General features: G+C 36.4%; 2 protein-coding genes across 2 annotated transcripts; both read left to right on the top strand.

The window, feature by feature from the left end:
- The first annotated feature begins 218 nt into the window (after window positions 1-218).
- On the top strand, window positions 219-10,343 carry LOC103716078 (pyrophosphate--fructose 6-phosphate 1-phosphotransferase subunit alpha-like). The gene is made up of 19 exons (XM_008803935.5): window positions 219-405; window positions 1,476-1,648; window positions 2,638-2,750; window positions 4,952-5,026; window positions 5,120-5,233; window positions 5,314-5,381; window positions 5,601-5,684; window positions 5,982-6,035; window positions 6,393-6,473; window positions 6,593-6,686; window positions 6,771-6,844; window positions 7,045-7,155; window positions 7,274-7,318; window positions 7,416-7,472; window positions 7,804-7,908; window positions 7,998-8,114; window positions 8,233-8,336; window positions 9,089-9,254; window positions 9,909-10,343. Exons 1-19 carry the CDS (start codon window positions 316-318, stop codon window positions 10,035-10,037), a joined length of 1,854 nt encoding a protein of 617 aa, XP_008802157.2. The 5' UTR covers window positions 219-315; the 3' UTR covers window positions 10,038-10,343.
- A 2,215-nt stretch (window positions 10,344-12,558) lies between these two features.
- On the top strand, window positions 12,559-16,825 carry LOC120108200 (uncharacterized protein At2g39795, mitochondrial-like). Its single transcript, XM_039121776.3, has 3 exons — window positions 12,559-12,979; window positions 15,443-15,792; window positions 16,501-16,825. Exons 1-3 carry the CDS (start codon window positions 12,698-12,700, stop codon window positions 16,658-16,660), a joined length of 792 nt encoding a protein of 263 aa, XP_038977704.3. The 5' UTR covers window positions 12,559-12,697; the 3' UTR covers window positions 16,661-16,825.
- The last annotated feature ends 937 nt before the right edge of the window (window positions 16,826-17,762 follow it).

Genomic DNA, 17,762 nt, shown 5'->3' with positions numbered 1-17,762 from the left:
CAAAATTACGGAAACCCCCATAAATTTCCTGTGCAACCACTCGATCGTCCGCTCGCAACTGAATCAGTGGGTTCATCTGTTCGACGTGGACGGACGATGCTTATCCGCATAGAAGATAATATACGGATTACCGAATCGTAACCCAATCCGGAGTCCATATACCCCTCAGTGCTTATTTGTGAACGTCTAAAAAGAATTTTTGGGGTTTTGTGCGAGGTGAGGGCGAGATTGTAACGCCGCCGGTATAAATACCGCTCTTCCCAAGGAGCGGAAACGACAGACAGACGAAGGGGAGAAGCGAAGAGAGAGAAGACGATGGATTCGGCTTACGGCGTCCCCCGAGAGCTCTCCGGTCTGCAGAAGCAAAGGGCTCTCTACCAGCCGGGGCTCCCTCCTTGCCTTCAGGTCCCTTCTCTCGCCTCTAGGGTTTTGTTTTCTCGCCTCCATTGTCCTTCTTCGCTCCCATCTGAGATCTTTTCCTTCTTCTCCTCCTTTCTAAATTATTCTAACGCTGGCGATCGGACTGTAGATCGTGTGCTTTTTTCTCGCGGTTTCGGAATGCATCGGTGTGGTATGCAGGCATTGTCGCTTGGAAAGATCGGATCTTTATGACGTTTTCTTGTTTTTCTTGGCGTTTTGATGATATAATCTGTTTTGTTTTGGCATTTTTCGAGGTGGAGACCTGATTTGATGTCAAGGAGTGGACTTCAATCTTTAAAGCTTTATGTTGTCGTCGATTACTCGTTTCGTTTTGTAGTTGCGGTCATTTAGTTGCACGACGCCAAGTTATTGTTAGATCGGTGCGTTGCCCGTCTCATCAGCCGGGAGAACGTGTCCCTTTCGAGTACTGTTGTTTTCCTTTGACCTTTTTTTTTTGTGCGTGTGTTCAGTTCTGTGCATTGTTTTTTCCTTTATCACACGACTTCGATGTAAATTCTGGCGACCAAGTTCTAATTTTGGCGAAGGTTTGACTCTTTTTAGACTGTAGGAGGCAAATCTTGCCTACGTAGACGATATGCTTGGTCGTTTTGTCTTTTTCACCCTCCACCATCTTTTTAACTTCGCTTGCATGGACGTGTTGATTAAATTATGATTGGGTTGTGCTCATGGCTCTATGCGTGAGCAAGCTCTTAGTCTTGGAGGAATATGGGATGGGTTCCAAGCCAATATATACCACCCATGTGTCGCCAATCTCATTAACATGGAAGCTGTATTTACTCGTAAAGTTTTGTTGGTATGTCAAAGTCGTAGATTACTGTATCAAGTTGTAAATAAAACTACTGTTGTGTCGTAGCTCTGATAGATCAATATTTTCATTATTTACCAACGATTTTTAATTTATTTAGTTTATTGCATCTTGTATGATGCTGTCTCAATGACAGTAAAATCGATCCCTTTGCTTCATCTGATCTCTGAGAAGTCTGCCTCTATTTTTTCTTCCTTTTTATTTGTTTTTATCTCCTCACCTAAAACAGGACACCACAGTGAGGGTGGAGTTTGGTGATGCAACAACATCTGCAGATCCAGCTGGTGCGCATGTGATCAGTCAATACTTTCCCCGCACATATGGGCAACCTTTGGCTCATTTTCTGAGGGCAAAGGCCAAAGTTCCTCATGCACAGATCATAACAGAGCATTCAGCTATAAGGTCTATACTCATATGTGGCTTATTTTTTTCGTTTTCTAATAGATTTTGAACTGGTGATTCTGGCAACATGGAGTTGTTTGAGTGTATTCCTGATATTTGGTTTCCTAGATAAGAGTTTTATGTTCAGTAAATGCAGCACCCTGCCTCATCATATGGCTTTGTCTCCTCTTGGAAGGGGAAAATGACTAATTTATCATGGCAATAGCAGCAGTCAAGTGCTAGAATGTCTCGCCTGGGTTGCACTTTCACTCTCTGGTGTCTTTTTTCTGAAGACGTTGTTACTTAGCATGCATTTCCACAAATTTTTTCATAGAAACAAATTATATGATATTGCAGACCTGTAAGTAATCATATGAATCATCTTACTAAAGCCATCTCAAAAACATAATTAGCCTTGCTTTCCACTCGTATCTGCAGCATACATGCTGGATGCACTTTTAGACATGGTGATCCAGTTTGTGTGGCTAAGAACTTCTCATGCATATTGGCCAATGAGCAGAGAATACATTTATGATTCTTTCCTTTTGGAATGGTTCATCATTATTGGCATTGATGCTTGTAGATTGCTTACTTTAATGATTCTCTGAGGTGTGGTATAAATGGAGGAAAATTGTTTGCACTTTCTATTCCTAAAGTATCACTACATTTCCAGTCATAAACTCATGTATATACAGGTATTGCTAAAGTTGAGTTCTGTCTTCAATTTTTTTGATGAGAAGCTCTGTTTTCTATTGACTGTTCTAAAGATTGGACAGAATATCTCCCTTGATAGTTTATTCTATTGATCTGATACCATCAGTGAATATCAATCTTTTTCCTTGAAGCATTTTAGTAGTTGGTAGGTTATTTCCTTATATTATACATTTTATTTTCTTGTACACACAGCATAATTGGAAGATTGGTCCTTTGGGAAATGTCTCAGGCTCATGACGCATTAGCTTATTCCCAGCGGCACTTAACATTCATATTTTACAAATACCTTATTGCAGGGTGGGTGTCGTATTTTCTGGAAGACAATCACCAGGAGGACATAATGTCATTTGGGGACTTTACGATGCTATCAAATCTCACAACCACAATAGTACGTTGCTTGGATTTGTTGGTAAGCATTATTTTGTATAATGCATATTTATAGACAGATTTATGAATAGCAATTTTTTGTTTTTTGTTCATTTTTTAGAATTAGCACAATTGAGATAGCCTTTAGATCACTGATGTTTTCTTCTTGTTGTTGTTATTTGCACTTCTAGGCTTTGGTTGCTAAGGCCTAAGAAAGTGGCAGGAAAGAAACATGGAGGGGAATCTTCGTTTCCATTGTCTAAAAAAAAAAATTATCAGGGAGAGACAAAGAAAAGCACCAAAGTTTTATTTTTTTTAGAAACTTTAAAGTAACAAAGAAATATAGTTTTTCTTTTCTAGGTTTTCTAGGTTCAACTGAAGAAGAGAATTTTTTTCTTTTCATTCCAGTGAAATACTTTTATTTTCTTTTATCTTTTTGCATACTGAAGAGAGCCTAATCAACAGCAAACATGAGAAAAAGTAACGCAAAGAAAATATATCAAGATAATCACATCCTAACCGCATTCCTTATTGTTTTCTTTGCATTTTTTTCCAGTTCAACCTTGCAGGAGAAAATCTTGATTATCAGTTCATTTCCTTGCTTCCATTGGCTGGGATTACTTTTCCTCTCTTTCCTTTCATAGTCTATCTTATATCTTTTTTGAAATCACTTTAGACAAGCTCTTTCTCTAAAATCACATTGGGTACCATCACATGTACTGTCAATGTCTTTTTATTTTATACTAGGTATCTTTTGCATTGTTCGTCCTTGAAATAAGGCATGATGGTTTTGATTGGAGAGTTAGAAATCAGTTGTTGGATGTTTGACCAACCTTATCTAACATGTTGTTGACTGGTGTATGGTCCCATCACTTGAAAATGTGTGTCCCTTTCTGGTTATGGGTTGAACCTTGCTTTCTGATTAATCATTATATTGGAAAAGAGGATGTAGTGCTATTCATCTTTTGATTCTGATGGCACAAACATTTATATGTTATAACTTTTAAGTAACAGTGTGGAAGCAGATACCACTAGCTGCCCTGATTTGTTTCTCAATTTGTTGTGATCGTTGAAGAGCTCTTCTGCTGCATGCATCTAAAACAGATCTCTTCCTAGTACCTATACTGTGTCCAATGAGTAGCGTTGGGTTTAAAAACTAACAGATGAAAATGATAGTCATAACATGGGAAAAGATGTCAAGAAAGGATGGCATTCTTGCAATATAAAGGATGGCATTAACCTTGATTCCACATCATTTAAGTTTCTCTTGCAAGTTGCAATCATATGCTGCACTTTGTCACTTCCTCTTCTACAAAGATTGACATAGCTAACAAGTCGAGAAACACTTGAGAAACCCACTCTTCCCTAGTCAAACATCCTTTTGGTATCTAATCCGCAAGCAATAAATTTTTGATGTTTCATTGGTAAGAGTATGCTTGATTAAGATGAAAAAATCTGGAGTTCAGACCATCACCTAGTTGATTGACAAGAGTGACTGCAACTTCCATTAAGTGGTTCTGTTTCCAAATAAGAAAGAAAAGTCATCAGTACCTCAAAGCGGCTAACTGAAGCAGAGCTATTGTTCCTACCAACTCATTAGTCTCTCTATAACTGCTTGCTGCATATCTTGCTCCTCTCTACCAATCTTGCTCCCTCATCAGCTATCAATATCTCCTGATATTTAACTAGTTTCATTTTGGATCGATAAAACCATGTCAAAAGGTTTTTCTTGTTCAGGTGGACTTACATAAGACAATTTCACATTATTCTTAATAAAGTCATTTTAATATAGTGACTCATGTCTCTTCCATGTTGTGGCTCTCTCCACTTGTTACTGTACCATTGCAATAAAATTCCTTGTTGTCAGTACGTTTACTACATAAGAATTCGTTTCCTGTGCTCTAAAATCCTTCTTATCTCTTTTTTTTATGAATATACCTAACTTAGTTACATATATGACTTGGGACATTTTGTTCGCATAGAACTTGGGACTTTTTTTTTCCCTATATTACATTGGATAGCTGTATTTGATCAATAATTCTTGATGTGATTACGTTATTATCTGGACATGGATTCTATTTATGTATATCTTTTCCCCCTTTTGTAAAGAATGATTTCCATATATTTCTACAACCTGCAGAATTTTTGTCTGGATTGCTTTGTTGCTAGAGATGATTCTAGTAATTCTTTTTTTTGATGAAAGCATTTTATTTTCATTGCTGATACCTCTTGTTTCTGTTATAGGTGGCACTGAAGGTTTATTTGCACAGAAAACTTTGGAAATTACTGATGATATCCTCTCCACATATAAGAACCAAGGTTTGTTATTTGATTGTCCTCATTGCTTTTACTTATTTTTGTATTAACTCAAATTATCTTCCTAATTTCTGTGCATGTCTTGTGCTTTTAAAGGTGGTTATGATTTGCTTGGCCGGACAAAAGATCAAATCAGGACAACTGAGCAGGTCAATGCTGCGATGGCTGCATGCCAGGCACTGAAGTTGGATGGTCTTGTCATCCTTGGAGGTGTGTCCCATAATATACTTACTAATATGTGTTATCAGACTTGTGCGTGACTTAATATCTTTTTCCTTGTGTTTCTTAAGGGGTTACTTCCAATATGGATGCTGCTCATCTTGCAGAAACTTTTGCCGAGTCAAAATGTCCCACAAAGGTACTTGACATGTGGTTTTGGCATTTCTATTCCAGAGAACAAGTTAACTTTAACCATTTTTCTGCATGCATTTGAATTTTTGTGATATAATGTTTTGATTTTAGATAATAGCTCTACAGAGAATCAGGCATTTTCCTGCCAGGAAATGCTGGTTTTGATGCTTCACTTTTACCTTTGGTTAAACTGGATAAGTTCATTAAGTTTGAAAATGTATGACAGGTAGTGGGTGTTCCTGTAACTTTGAATGGGGATCTTAAGAATCAGTTTGTGGAGACAAATGTTGGATTTGATACAATTTGCAAGGTATGTTTGAAAATGAAATGCTGTAATTGTATAGGTGTGTTAAGGTAATTATGATCACATTTTGTTGTCAATGAAATCTTGGTTTCTGATTTTATTTTCTCATTCTCATTTGTCTAATTCATTCCCCATTACTTTTGGACATAGTACCCATCTTGTCAGATCTATGATTCTTGTAACACTTTATCATTCATGTCAGATTAAATTAACAATCTTCTTTTTTTGGTACATACTTAACAATTTTCTTTTGAAGCTGTGCAATGTCACTGTGAGGCTTTTTTGTGTGCATTCTATTTGCAGGTTAATTCACAGCTCATCGGTAATGTCTGCACAGATGCCCTCTCGGCTGAAAAGGTAATGCATGGTTCATTTCATGTGGATAGATAAATTTGCAAGGCTTTATCTATCAAACTTGCTTCAACAACTTGTTTAGACCAAATGAGTTTATCATTCTCCAGTAGTGCTGGCCAAGGATTATTTTTTTATAATGGTTCCCTTGGGCTACAACACAAATGTTGAAGCTACATGTTTTCAGTGTTTATGCAGCCAACCGTATTCCAATATTCAGTCTTGTTTCAGTCAATCATAGCTTTTGTCACCAGATGTCTTTTTTGCATGCTAAACAAGCAGTTTCTTGTTAATTTTTTTCTTGCTCAAACTTCATCTCCCACAATGTTCCAGTGAACTAATGTTTTGTATTTTCTTTTGCAGTATTATTATTTTATTCGGCTTATGGGCCGGAAGGCATCTCATGTGGCCTTGGAATGTGCTCTCCAGTCACAATCAAATATGGTTAGACTTCCCATTTGCTTTCACATTGCTTTTCTTTTTCACCCATGTTATTTGTTCATTTATTTAATTATAATACCTTCTTCATCGACTGATTTATATTAACTTTATCTCTTTCTCAGGTCATCCTAGGTGAGGAGGTTGCTGCATCAAAACTCACTATTTTTGACATTACAAAACAGATCTGTGATGCAGTGCAAGCCAGAGCAGAGAAAGGTTCGAGGTTGTTGGTTTGGTCTCTCTTTTGATGTTTATTTTGTCAACTTCTAATGTACTTTTGGCTTTTTATTTCTCATGCAGACAAGTATCATGGTGTAATTCTTATACCTGAGGGGCTTGTAGAAAGCGTACCAGAACTGTATGCTCTGATTCAGGTACTATTACCCCTCCCCCTTCCACACCCCCCCCCCACCCACCCACCCACCCACACACCCAAAAAAAAGAAAGAAAATGTGACTTGATGATTTCTGCGATGTTTTTTCGAAGCAAACGGCTATATACTTATATCCATCTTCTTTTCCCCCTTAATTTACTGTAGTTTTGCCCATTTACTAATCTGTTATGCCTGGTTTAGGAAATCCATGGTCTCCATCTTCAGGGGGTGTCTGCCGAGAATATTCCTTCTCAACTTTCACCATGGGCAGCTGCACTGTTTGAATTTTTGCCACCATTTATAAGGAATCAGGTTATTTTTGCTATCTTTACTGCAGCTATAAACATATTCGATAAATTCATATCCATAAGGTGCTGCTTGAGTTGCTTGAGGTGTACTAAAATTGTAGCATTTTGTATCTATTATGCAGCTGCTTCTCCATCCGGAATCTGATGACTCTGCACAGTTATCCCAGGTAAAATCTGGTGCAACAGTTCAAAAAGTAGAATTCTTTAGAACAGTATTATTATGATCATCATGTTCTGAATTTTCCTTAATTCCTTTACGTTTAGATTGAGACAGAGAAACTTCTAGCTCAGTTGGTTGAGACAGAAATGAACAAGAAGCTGGTGAGTTTAAATTACAGTTTATGTGATGATGACATGGAAGATCACATCTTCAACTTAGATTAACAATAAGACAATCTTCATTTCTCATGTATTTCTTGGAGTGGTAGTGCATCATAGATTCACATTGTTAATCATACATCATAACTTCATAATGCTGCTTAAGTTTCTTTATTTGATGCTTGTTGATGGACTATCACAATATTGCTTAATGGACTGATAGCTGTTTGCTCTTTCCCTATGTCTTGTATTCTATATCAGTCCTTGCTGGATCACCCCTAGCTTCAAATTGCTCTATTTTGCATTATATGTTTTTTGTTTACCATCTTCACAGAAAGAAGGTACATATAAAGGAAAGAAATTCAATGCCATCTGCCACTTTTTTGGTTACCAAGCTCGGGGATCCTTACCATCTAAATTTGACTGTGACTACGCCTATGTGAGTTCCTACAAGGACTAGCTTCCTTCTTTTGGTTTGTTAGTTTTGCTATGTGCAATGAGTTTATTTATGAAACTCTATCTGCTTAGGTTCTTGGGCATGTTTCCTATCATACATTGGCAGCTGGTTTAAATGGTTACATGGCTACTATTACAAATCTGAAAAATCCCATGAATAAATGGCGATGCGGCGCTGCTCCAATCACGGTGAATCTCCATCCTCTTTATTTTCCAATTAACTAGTGTATATATAATCCTGTTTGAACACTTGGACCCAACAGCATCATCAAAATAAACATGTAACAATTTTTTTGATTATTTCTAGGCAATGATGAGTGTGAAGAGATGGTCGCATGGCCCTGCAGCCTCCCTTATTGGAAAACCTGCTTTGCATCCTGCCACTATAGACTTGAAAGGAAAAGCATACGAGTATGTTATTGTTACGGCATTTTACTGATATGGCAGTTGCTCTCTCCTATTTTCTGTTCAAAATCAGTTACCTCTCCAAGCAGTTCTCTTAGCATGGCAAGACATACCTGCTTTGCTGGTGGAACCATGGTTGTTTTTTTTTTGAGAAAATGAATTGCAGTTTCTTCAAGCCTTAAATTACTTTCCTTTTAATCTGATATTCCTTTAGTTGCAAGCATTTTTTCCTCTTCTAGTGTTAAAATCACCACTTGTCCCAAAAGCTTAAGCTAATAGGATGAGGTAGATTTATTTATATATATTAGATTTTCTTACACTCTCTCTCACATGTGGGCCGAACTTCTCTTTAATGGGTGAGCCCAACATGTGAAATTTTTAATAATGGGGTTAAAAAGTGCGGAGATAGGGTTCGAACTCAGAACCTTTGCTCTGATACCATATTAAAATCACCACTTGTCCCAAAAGCTTAAGTTTATAGGATGAGGTAGATTTATTTATATATTTTATATTTTCTTACATCCAGCAATGACAAGTGTATCCAGCCCATTTTTTGTGGTCAATCATGAATAATCCTTGGAAAAATCATTGGGTTGTCTAATATTAAAGATAAGCTCAGTTTATGTATAGTTGGTTGATTCTTCTAAATATGCTTGGATGAGAATCATATGATTGAAGTGGCCTAGTATCTAACTTACCATTTGTGAATATGCTTGTGGGTTTCACTTCTTGTTTTAATGTTTAATTCTGGACTCCAGGTTGTTGAGACAAAATGCTTCCAGCCTTTTGATGGATGATGTATACAGCAACACTGGACCTCTTCAGTTTGATGGACCTGGTGCTGATGCCAAGGCCATTACATTGTGTGTTGAAGATCAAGACTACATGGGCCAGATAAAGTTGCTTCAAGAGTATCTGGATAAGGTTCTCATATTTCATCGTTCTATGATATGATTATATGTTCTTGTTCTCCCATTTTAAACTATAGTAAAATTGTTTTTTCCACCTAAGCTGAGGAACCATCCCTGGAGATACTCTTGAACTGCAGTCCTACCTCTTGCCACCACCAACTACGTTACCCCTGTAATAAATGTGGGCTACCTTGTTCGATATATTATGTTCGAACTTTCTACAGACTCCAGCTTCTCAAATTTATCCTTTTGCTTCTGTTACACCCAATTTTGCCTCACTGCTTACCCTAATAGAGTCTTCTATGATTTCCGCCCCCATGTTTCATTGGTCTTAATTTTCTGCTGCAATATATACCTCTCCTTCTATCACTTGGTTAAATAATAAGCCATTCGGGTTCTCGTAGTGGATCTCCCCTTTGTGATGTGATCACAAAGCCTGATTGCCGATACGGGGCTTATCCCTAGCAACTTTCAGTACCCTAAAACCTGCTCTGGATCTGCCTCTAAGTAAAATGACTAATTGCAAACCTTGTTTATGTGCTAGAGTGTTGGTTTATAAGTTACTGCCTTTGTCCTTTGCATGGCTGTCATTATAACAGCAATTCTACTGTGTTCCTTGCTGCAAATATAGATCTAACTCTTGCACTCCTGTATTTTGCTTTTACAGGTGAAAAGCATTGTGAAGCCTGGGTGTTCGCAGGATGTTCTGAAAGCAGCCCTGAGTGCTATGGCTTCTGTGACGGACGTGTTGGCTGTCATGGCTTCTCCCTCATCTAGTGGCCAGCCACCCTTCTGAATTGCACAACTAACCATCCTTGGTAGTGGACCATTAGTAATGTCTGGGTTCCATTTGTCATCATCATCATCATCATCATCATTATCCTCCAATCTGTCTTTTCCAAATTGTTGAGTGTTTGATGGGGAGGTAAGAAATTTTTGCATGATTAGCTTTCTGTTTTTGTGTCCATTTTTGGTTGGCATCATTTTTTTGTTGATGGTAGTTACTACCATGAGTCCATTGCTGTACTTTGAAGTTGAATAATGACACAAACATTCTGTTTTATGACAATCCTTTCCTGGATCAAATAATGATGGTTTTAGCTACTTCTGAAATGTTGAAGACTATGTGGAACATGCTTATATGCTGGAAGAAAACAGCAGTGTATAGAGGAGAAGGGATTACTGTAATTGTGAATCTTTGGTGTTAAATAGCTGCATGAGGTTGCTGAAGAACTTTGAGAAATTTAGTTTCAGCGACTGTACAGGTTGGGTATTTTTTTTGGAGGAAGCTTGCCTGGAAACCTCTGTAAGGATCGAAAATGGAAGAACTCGCCGTCCGAGTAATTTGGCTCACCTTGTCAAGTTCCTTCTAATCTGCAGTCTATGGTGCCAAAGTTCATGGACGGTTCGGTTGCCAAATCATTGATCGTTGTGTTTTAGTTTGCTCACATTTGATGGTCAGCCGGCCCATTAGTCACAACATTTTGTTGGGTTCCATGGCTAGGTCAGATTGATGAATATGTTTTATGGCTTAACCTATGATGACGAAATAATAACATTATTTGAATGCCATTTTCATGGTTAAGCATCAGTTTTTAGGTTGGGCGGTGCTCTAAATTAAAGAAATATTGATGTAACTCGAACAAATAAGAGCCACCACTTGTATCTCTAATAGCCTCTGTAAAAAGTGCACGGTCGAAAAGATCAAATAGATCTTGCTTGGTTTGGGTTCGATGATTGGGTTTGATTCTAAATTCAATCCTGCCATATAAGTTTGTGCTATTTGGTGTAGTTCCACTCGATTTGTCGATGTACTTTTCTTGATGTACTTTTCTTGAAACTAAAGATATTGAACTTTAATCTTTGGAGATATTTTTTTATCAATTTGGAAGATTTAGTTACATAAAGAGATGGATATGCACTAAATATTTATTTATTATAAAAAAATGACAATTTGAAGTCAATGTTGGACCATTTAAATCAACGGTCACTATAGAACATGATTTACCTAAAAAATGCATAAAAATGAGAAATCATATATTCTAGTTCTCTTTAACCTAAGTATTAAATGGATGCAAGAATGAATAGTCTTAATAGCATGTTGCTATATTTATAAGATTTGATCATCAAAACTTATTAAATTCATTAATAAATTCGAATTTATTCATATTTTTAAATATTTAAATCAATATCACTGATAGGATCATTAATTAATATGCCCTATTATGTATTCTAAGATACAATGGAACTAATAGTTTCTATACTCATTTGGCATGTAGGTTAAAGATTTATAAGTAATATAATTTTTATTTCACTCACTTTTAAATCAAAATCAAGAGTGTGGATATTCAATTTAACTAAATTATCATTATTTCTATAATCATTAAATCTTCGATCAAATATTTAAACCAGTGCAATACTATACAAGAATCAATATAATAAATAATATCTAAATAATATGCATCATTTACATATCTATTATATACACATATAATACAACAACAATGCTCTTTTGAAATTGCTATAATGGTAGCAAACCATTGACAAATCTCTGCCTAACAGTTTAGTCGGGGGGGAGATGAACATCAACCTTTCTTTTTTGTCCAACAAGACATACTTTTAGCTACGTAGTTCAAAAATCCTAATAAATTTCATCTCAGCCATCCATTAAACTTTTTTTTTTTAAAAAATTTATTGATGGATGACACCTATTTTGTTCCATAAGTCTACCCAAGTCTATGGCTGAAGTTCCAAAACATCCGACTAGAGCCAATTTTACTAAGCTTAATTTCATCACCTCATCAAAGAATTCAGACAGTTTGTTCAAACTTTAAGAAACTTTCAAAATTTTCTAAAACTTTGTAAATATTTTAACTATATTTGAAATATTTTAAAAAATATTTTTGATGGTTTGTATGTAAAATTTCAACATTTATATACATGATAATGGGCGTAATCATAAAATTTCATTAGGCTAAATAAAAATTATATGGAGGAGGAACCAGTGCATATTATATGGGGTGGTTTCTATTTTGTCATGTTTTTTTTCGGCGTCTATATTAAAAAAAAAAATCAAAAGTTGAATTAAAATGAAATTCTTTCTACTAGAAAAATACTATAATTTTAAAAAAATATAAAATAAAAAAAAGATGGGCGGTCTCTTTTTATATTTTTATAATTATTTGTTTTTAAGTTACAAGATCGATGGAGTATTTGAGGACTTATCTCCCGATTTAACTTATAGTTTCCTCGTTAAGAGGAGGCCAGAGGAAACGTGGCAAAATAGTTTTCTGGCTCGGCTAATTGGAGATAATCCTGGCGCCTCAAGGAAGCCTTAACCCAGCTTTAAAAGCCTGAAACCCTTGCTTTGCCCCCCGGTTCGTAGCCTTAAACCCTACTTCGAAGAGCGGAAGCTCGTCGCTTTCGACGCCCCAATCCCCCCAGAGAAGAAGAAAGATGGCGTCCTCCATCGCCTCCTCTTTCCTTCGCCGCACCCTCCGTCTCTCTCGAACCTCCTCTCTCTTCTGCCGCCATCGCCAGCCGCGCTTCTACTCCTCTCTCCCCTTCTCTCCCTCCTCCTCCCCTCTGATCCGGGGTGCGATTCCCCAAAGCTTCAGGCAACTCCCTTCCCTCCTCTCCTTTCGGTTCGCCTCCTCCAAGGTGTCGGCGGATGCGAATCTCAAACGAGTTCTCGATTCCGAGATCGATTGCGTCGTGCAATCGGATCCTCACGAACAGGTAATGCCTCCAATATCTTACCACCCTAATCGATTCATCGAAGAGATTTCCTTTTTTTTTTTTCATATGTTTTTGATAGCTAAAAACTATGAGTCATGCCAGAATTCCTTTTTTTTTTTTAAAAAAAGAATTGTGGACATATTTTTCTTTTCTCCTGACTTGTTGATTTGGGGGAAGCCATTGTCATTTTCGTATCAAATTCTTATTTTGCTGTTAAATGAGTGTCAAGTTCAAATTTTGTTGTCATGGAGCATAAAATCTGTTGTTTCCGACTCTTGTTTTCTTTCCTATCGACACAAGGAAGGTTTAATTGTGTTCCTTGTTCCGGTACAAAATTTACTATTTGTAGCATTGCGGGTTATGATATTGGGGTGTTATGATATTGGGGTATACAATGGAATTCTCTGCCCTTGTCTTGTCCTGCGTTGATCTGGTGGAATGACAACATCTAGGCGAATGAGATCATGATGCTTGCATTGTTGTGTCCACTATGACGGCCATATGTGTGGCAGAAAAGCAAGGGCTTGCCAAAATGTTTATCAGGCTGTCAATGTTTCGTATACTTGATTCAATAATTTCACTGGCATGCCATGTCTAGATGGTCAAAATAGCAACCTTGGTAGATTGCCATGGAGCAGCTGGAGCCGTTACTTGCACATCAGAATCACAATATAGGATGATAATAGCTGGATGGTTCTATATAGTGCGAAAATTGCAAACTCGATGCTGACATGCCGATGAAGTTTAGGGAGAGTTATTTGTGTTGTGCCAATGTAAGATTTAAAGTTCTGAAAACTCATTGTATATTCGACCTTCATCTGAAAATATGTTGATTGGAATCAAGATGTTGTAGGTTGTGATTGGTTGGACCTATAGTTGGGATCCTGACTTTGGGAGTTGTCTGACATTTTGGAAGTTTCAATTTCAATTGAAAATAGGATATTGAAGGGCTCCATACTGATGCTAGGCATTCGACATTGGTTATTATAGAATAAGGAACTTCTATATTTTTCATGCAAAGAAGTGAATATTTCCTTGATTATATGTTGACACTGATGCTTATGATAATTAAAGAGTCTGTCGAGAGCAGATGCAACTATTTTTAAGTTTCTTATGGCATCATATGGTCAGTCCGACAAATGGAGAGTGGCCAAAAAGTTGGGCGTTTAATGAGTATTGAGAGGCATAGGATCTAAGGATCCAAAACTAAGCTAAGATATCATTTCCATGTGATTGGTCTTCATTATTTAATTTTTAACTAGTGAATAATGGAGAGCAATATTTGCATACCTGTAGGTAATTCAAGGTCAGGTTCTTCCAAATATTGGAGGCATTAAATTCCATATCTTTTGTTCATTCATGATAACACTGGGACAGAGTTCTTGATTTGAAGAAACGAAGGTAGTCAACTAATTGATATGTATCAGTTTAAGACAAACAGTTAAGTTCAAAGTGTCACTCAGTAGTCGCCAACAACTCCAAGTTGGGTTGTTATTTTGTTTGGAATTATTCTTAATTTTTAGAGGTTTTTTCCTTTTCGGTATACTCTGATTTTTTTAATGGTTTATTTATATCATTTTTAGTTACATAGGTGATTGTAGTTTGTTTATCCTAACTTTCCTTATCACCCTTCCTTACAAATCCGGCTCCTTGCTTATTAGGGGCATTCCATGATCTTTCTTGCTTACCACTGTGCCTTTTATTTCTATAATCCTAAAGTTCTGTTGGATCTTTCACTAATTATTTATTGGCCTCAGTGTCCCCAACTCCTCGTCTCTTTAGTGTTCAACTTGATTGTCATTGTCCTCTGTTGTTACAGTCTTCATTTTTATTTTATGGTCATCTTCTGTTTGAGACTAAATAAGGAAATAAGAATTACATATTGCAAATTAAAAAATGCACAAAGGAATCATCCTTATACTGTCTCAGTTATGAAGAAACACATCAAAACTTTTTTAACGAAATTTTGTGTGCAATTAATTTGTTCAGATTAATAAAGCTTTTTGTGGGTAATTTGTTAATAAAGCCTTTTGTCAGTTTATGCACATTTATACATGCATCGTCACCATGTTGAGGTGAGCTTATGATGCAATTTGCTAGAGTTTTCACAATATATTGAATGTGTGCATGCACTAGGATCGTACATTGTTTGAAATGGAACAAATTTTCTGCATCCAGTCATGAAGTTAAACTATATTATGTGAGTGCCTTACAGTATGTTGGCGAGTAATGTTAACATTTCTAAATGTTGTATAGTTCTTTTGTAAACTTCTGCTTCACTGTATATTAGAACCTAATCGATGATACCATACACAGCTTAGCTTTTCAACTTATGTGAGGATCTTTGGTTTTAGTAAAGGACCCGGACAAATTCACTAGTTGCTGGGTCCTGGAATTGCCCATCATATGCATTGAGAGTAAAATTAAAGATGTCAAAGTAATCCATTCAGTTTCTCTTTGCAGGAATTTGATTTGCCAGATGGGTTTCCCTTTGAGATCATTGATAATCCTGGGGACCAGACAATCGTCCTTAAACGAGAATTTGCAGGTGAGAACATCCAAGTCACCGTTTTCATGAATTTAGATGCAGATGGAGATTTTAATGAGAATGATGAAGATGGGAGTGAGGATGAGAACAGTGACAGCTCTTTCCAGCCAACCATCTCTCTGGTTGTATCTATTGAAAAAGGAGAGGGTCCGTTCTTGGAATTTTGCTGCAACCTTAATGGTGATGAGCTTGAAATAGAAAGCATGGTCATGAAGAAACGTGATGCTCTTGATGATCAGGGTGCTTATCAAGGGCCTCAGTTTTCGTAAGTTCTTTTATCCATTCTCTTTTGAACTATTTAGCTATTGGGGTGTATTAATAGGAATTCATTGTGAATTTGCACACTATTAATCAACAGCAAGTAGGCAAGGTTTCCGGGTAGATGCTGTTTGGTACTGAAACTTGATTCAGAAACTATCTCTTGAAACTTGATTTCAAGGGATCATTTATGTTCTGGAAGAAAGGGGGTTTTGGAAATTGTGCAGATCCTTGGGATAATAAGAATTGCTTTTACAGGCTGATAAGAACAGGAAGGGCCCTGAACTATGGGTATCTTACCACTGGACAATCCAACTGGTGACCCTGGTTAGGCAACAATTGGAAGAATATTGGAGAAATATTGAAAATAAACAACCAGCGAGGATAAATGGTTAAAAGGAGGAATTTCATAAAATTTAAGGGCATGTTGTGTATTATGGACACCAAATTATGAATTATAGGCAATATTTGCCAGACATTTTTAGAAGTATATTGTATTCATTTTGGGTCATGAAACAATGGAGGCAGAACCTTCGGATAAGCAAAGTCAGGATAATTGTTGTTCCTTGAATATTCATAAATATTTGTATCAAAAGTCCTCACTAATGTAGCAAAGGAAAAGTGTACTCTGTAATAAAAAAAAAAGAAAAGGAAAAGTGTACTGAGGTATGGCAAATGAAAACTCTCTGTTCTCATGTCTAATCGTTGGTTGCAGGGATTTAGATGAGAATTTGCAGAAGGCCTTGCACAAGTATCTTGAAGAGAGAGGTGTCAAGGGCTCCCTATTTGGTTTCTTGCATTCGTACATGATGAACAAGGATGAGAAGGAGTACCTAGTATGGTTGAAGAACATGAAGGAATTCATTGAGAATTGAGCATTTCATCAATTTTATGTTTAGATGAGTTTGAGGAAAGTTTTGGGATATACTTCTCAAAAGATGTAGTGATTCTTAAACTATTTGATTCTTGGAAAATTGTACCGTTTATTTAGAAATGTGGTTCTCATCAGAGTTTAACTTAAATGAGTTAGTTTTATCTTAGTTTCTCACGATTTACCGAGACAATGATTATTTTTCTTGCTGTTGGTAAATAATTTCTATACCTTTTGAACTGTTTATTAGAGCTTTATTTTAAAACTACCTTGTACCTTTTGAAGTACCTTGTAGCTGTGGCCATCAAATAAGTTTATGACATGATTTCTTATTCATCTTGATCTACATGAGAAATTTCCTAGCATTAAAGTTTTGACTGAAGAATATTATTGATGTCAGCCCTCATCCTTGAGGAATAATCTGCAATTCTATCTTTTATAAACAAAAAGGATTATATATGCTTATCCGAGTTTTGTAATATAATATGGTATGCCATTTTAAACAACTGTATTTTACTACCAAGAGTATGACCGACGAACTCAAACTCCCTAAATTCGGATTATTCTATATATGTGGCATTAACTGATGCATTGAATTTAATTGATCCTGCTCTCTTTTGAACAATTATTAAGTAACAGCAAGTTCAATTTCCTCAAAAAAAAAAAGAGTTCAAGGTTTTTTCCTGACATATTATTTGTTCTGTTGTGTCTGTGATTTTGACTAGGCGTTGGTTTTGCTGTGATTCAAGTATAATGGTCACGAAATATCTAAGAAAAATTGCTCGTGTTGTGTCCTATATGGGTTTGGTAATATTATTGGTCAAATGGTTTAGATGACAACATAATGAGGATGGATGGATGGAATTCATAAAAAAGTAGCATATATAATTAGATTTAATTCTATCACTATATAGTTAATCAGAGTATGTTGATGAATGTTTTTATGTAGTGGGTATCAATACCAAAATTGAACTGCCGAATATGACTCGACCTTGCGAAGATCAGAAGTATATATATACAGGACTTTATAAAACTATGTTTCCAAGATTTCCATTAGATTTCAATTTAATTATGCAAACTGTGAGGATTGAAGATGTGAGGTATTT

This window comes from Phoenix dactylifera, chromosome 18, assembly GCF_051530095.1.
Source record: "Phoenix dactylifera cultivar Ajwa chromosome 18, Ajwa_hap1_PhDact_Kaust_v1.1, whole genome shotgun sequence".
NCBI lineage: Eukaryota > Viridiplantae > Streptophyta > Magnoliopsida > Arecales > Arecaceae > Phoenix > Phoenix dactylifera.
This window is presented reverse-complemented; position numbering and strand designations above follow the sequence as displayed.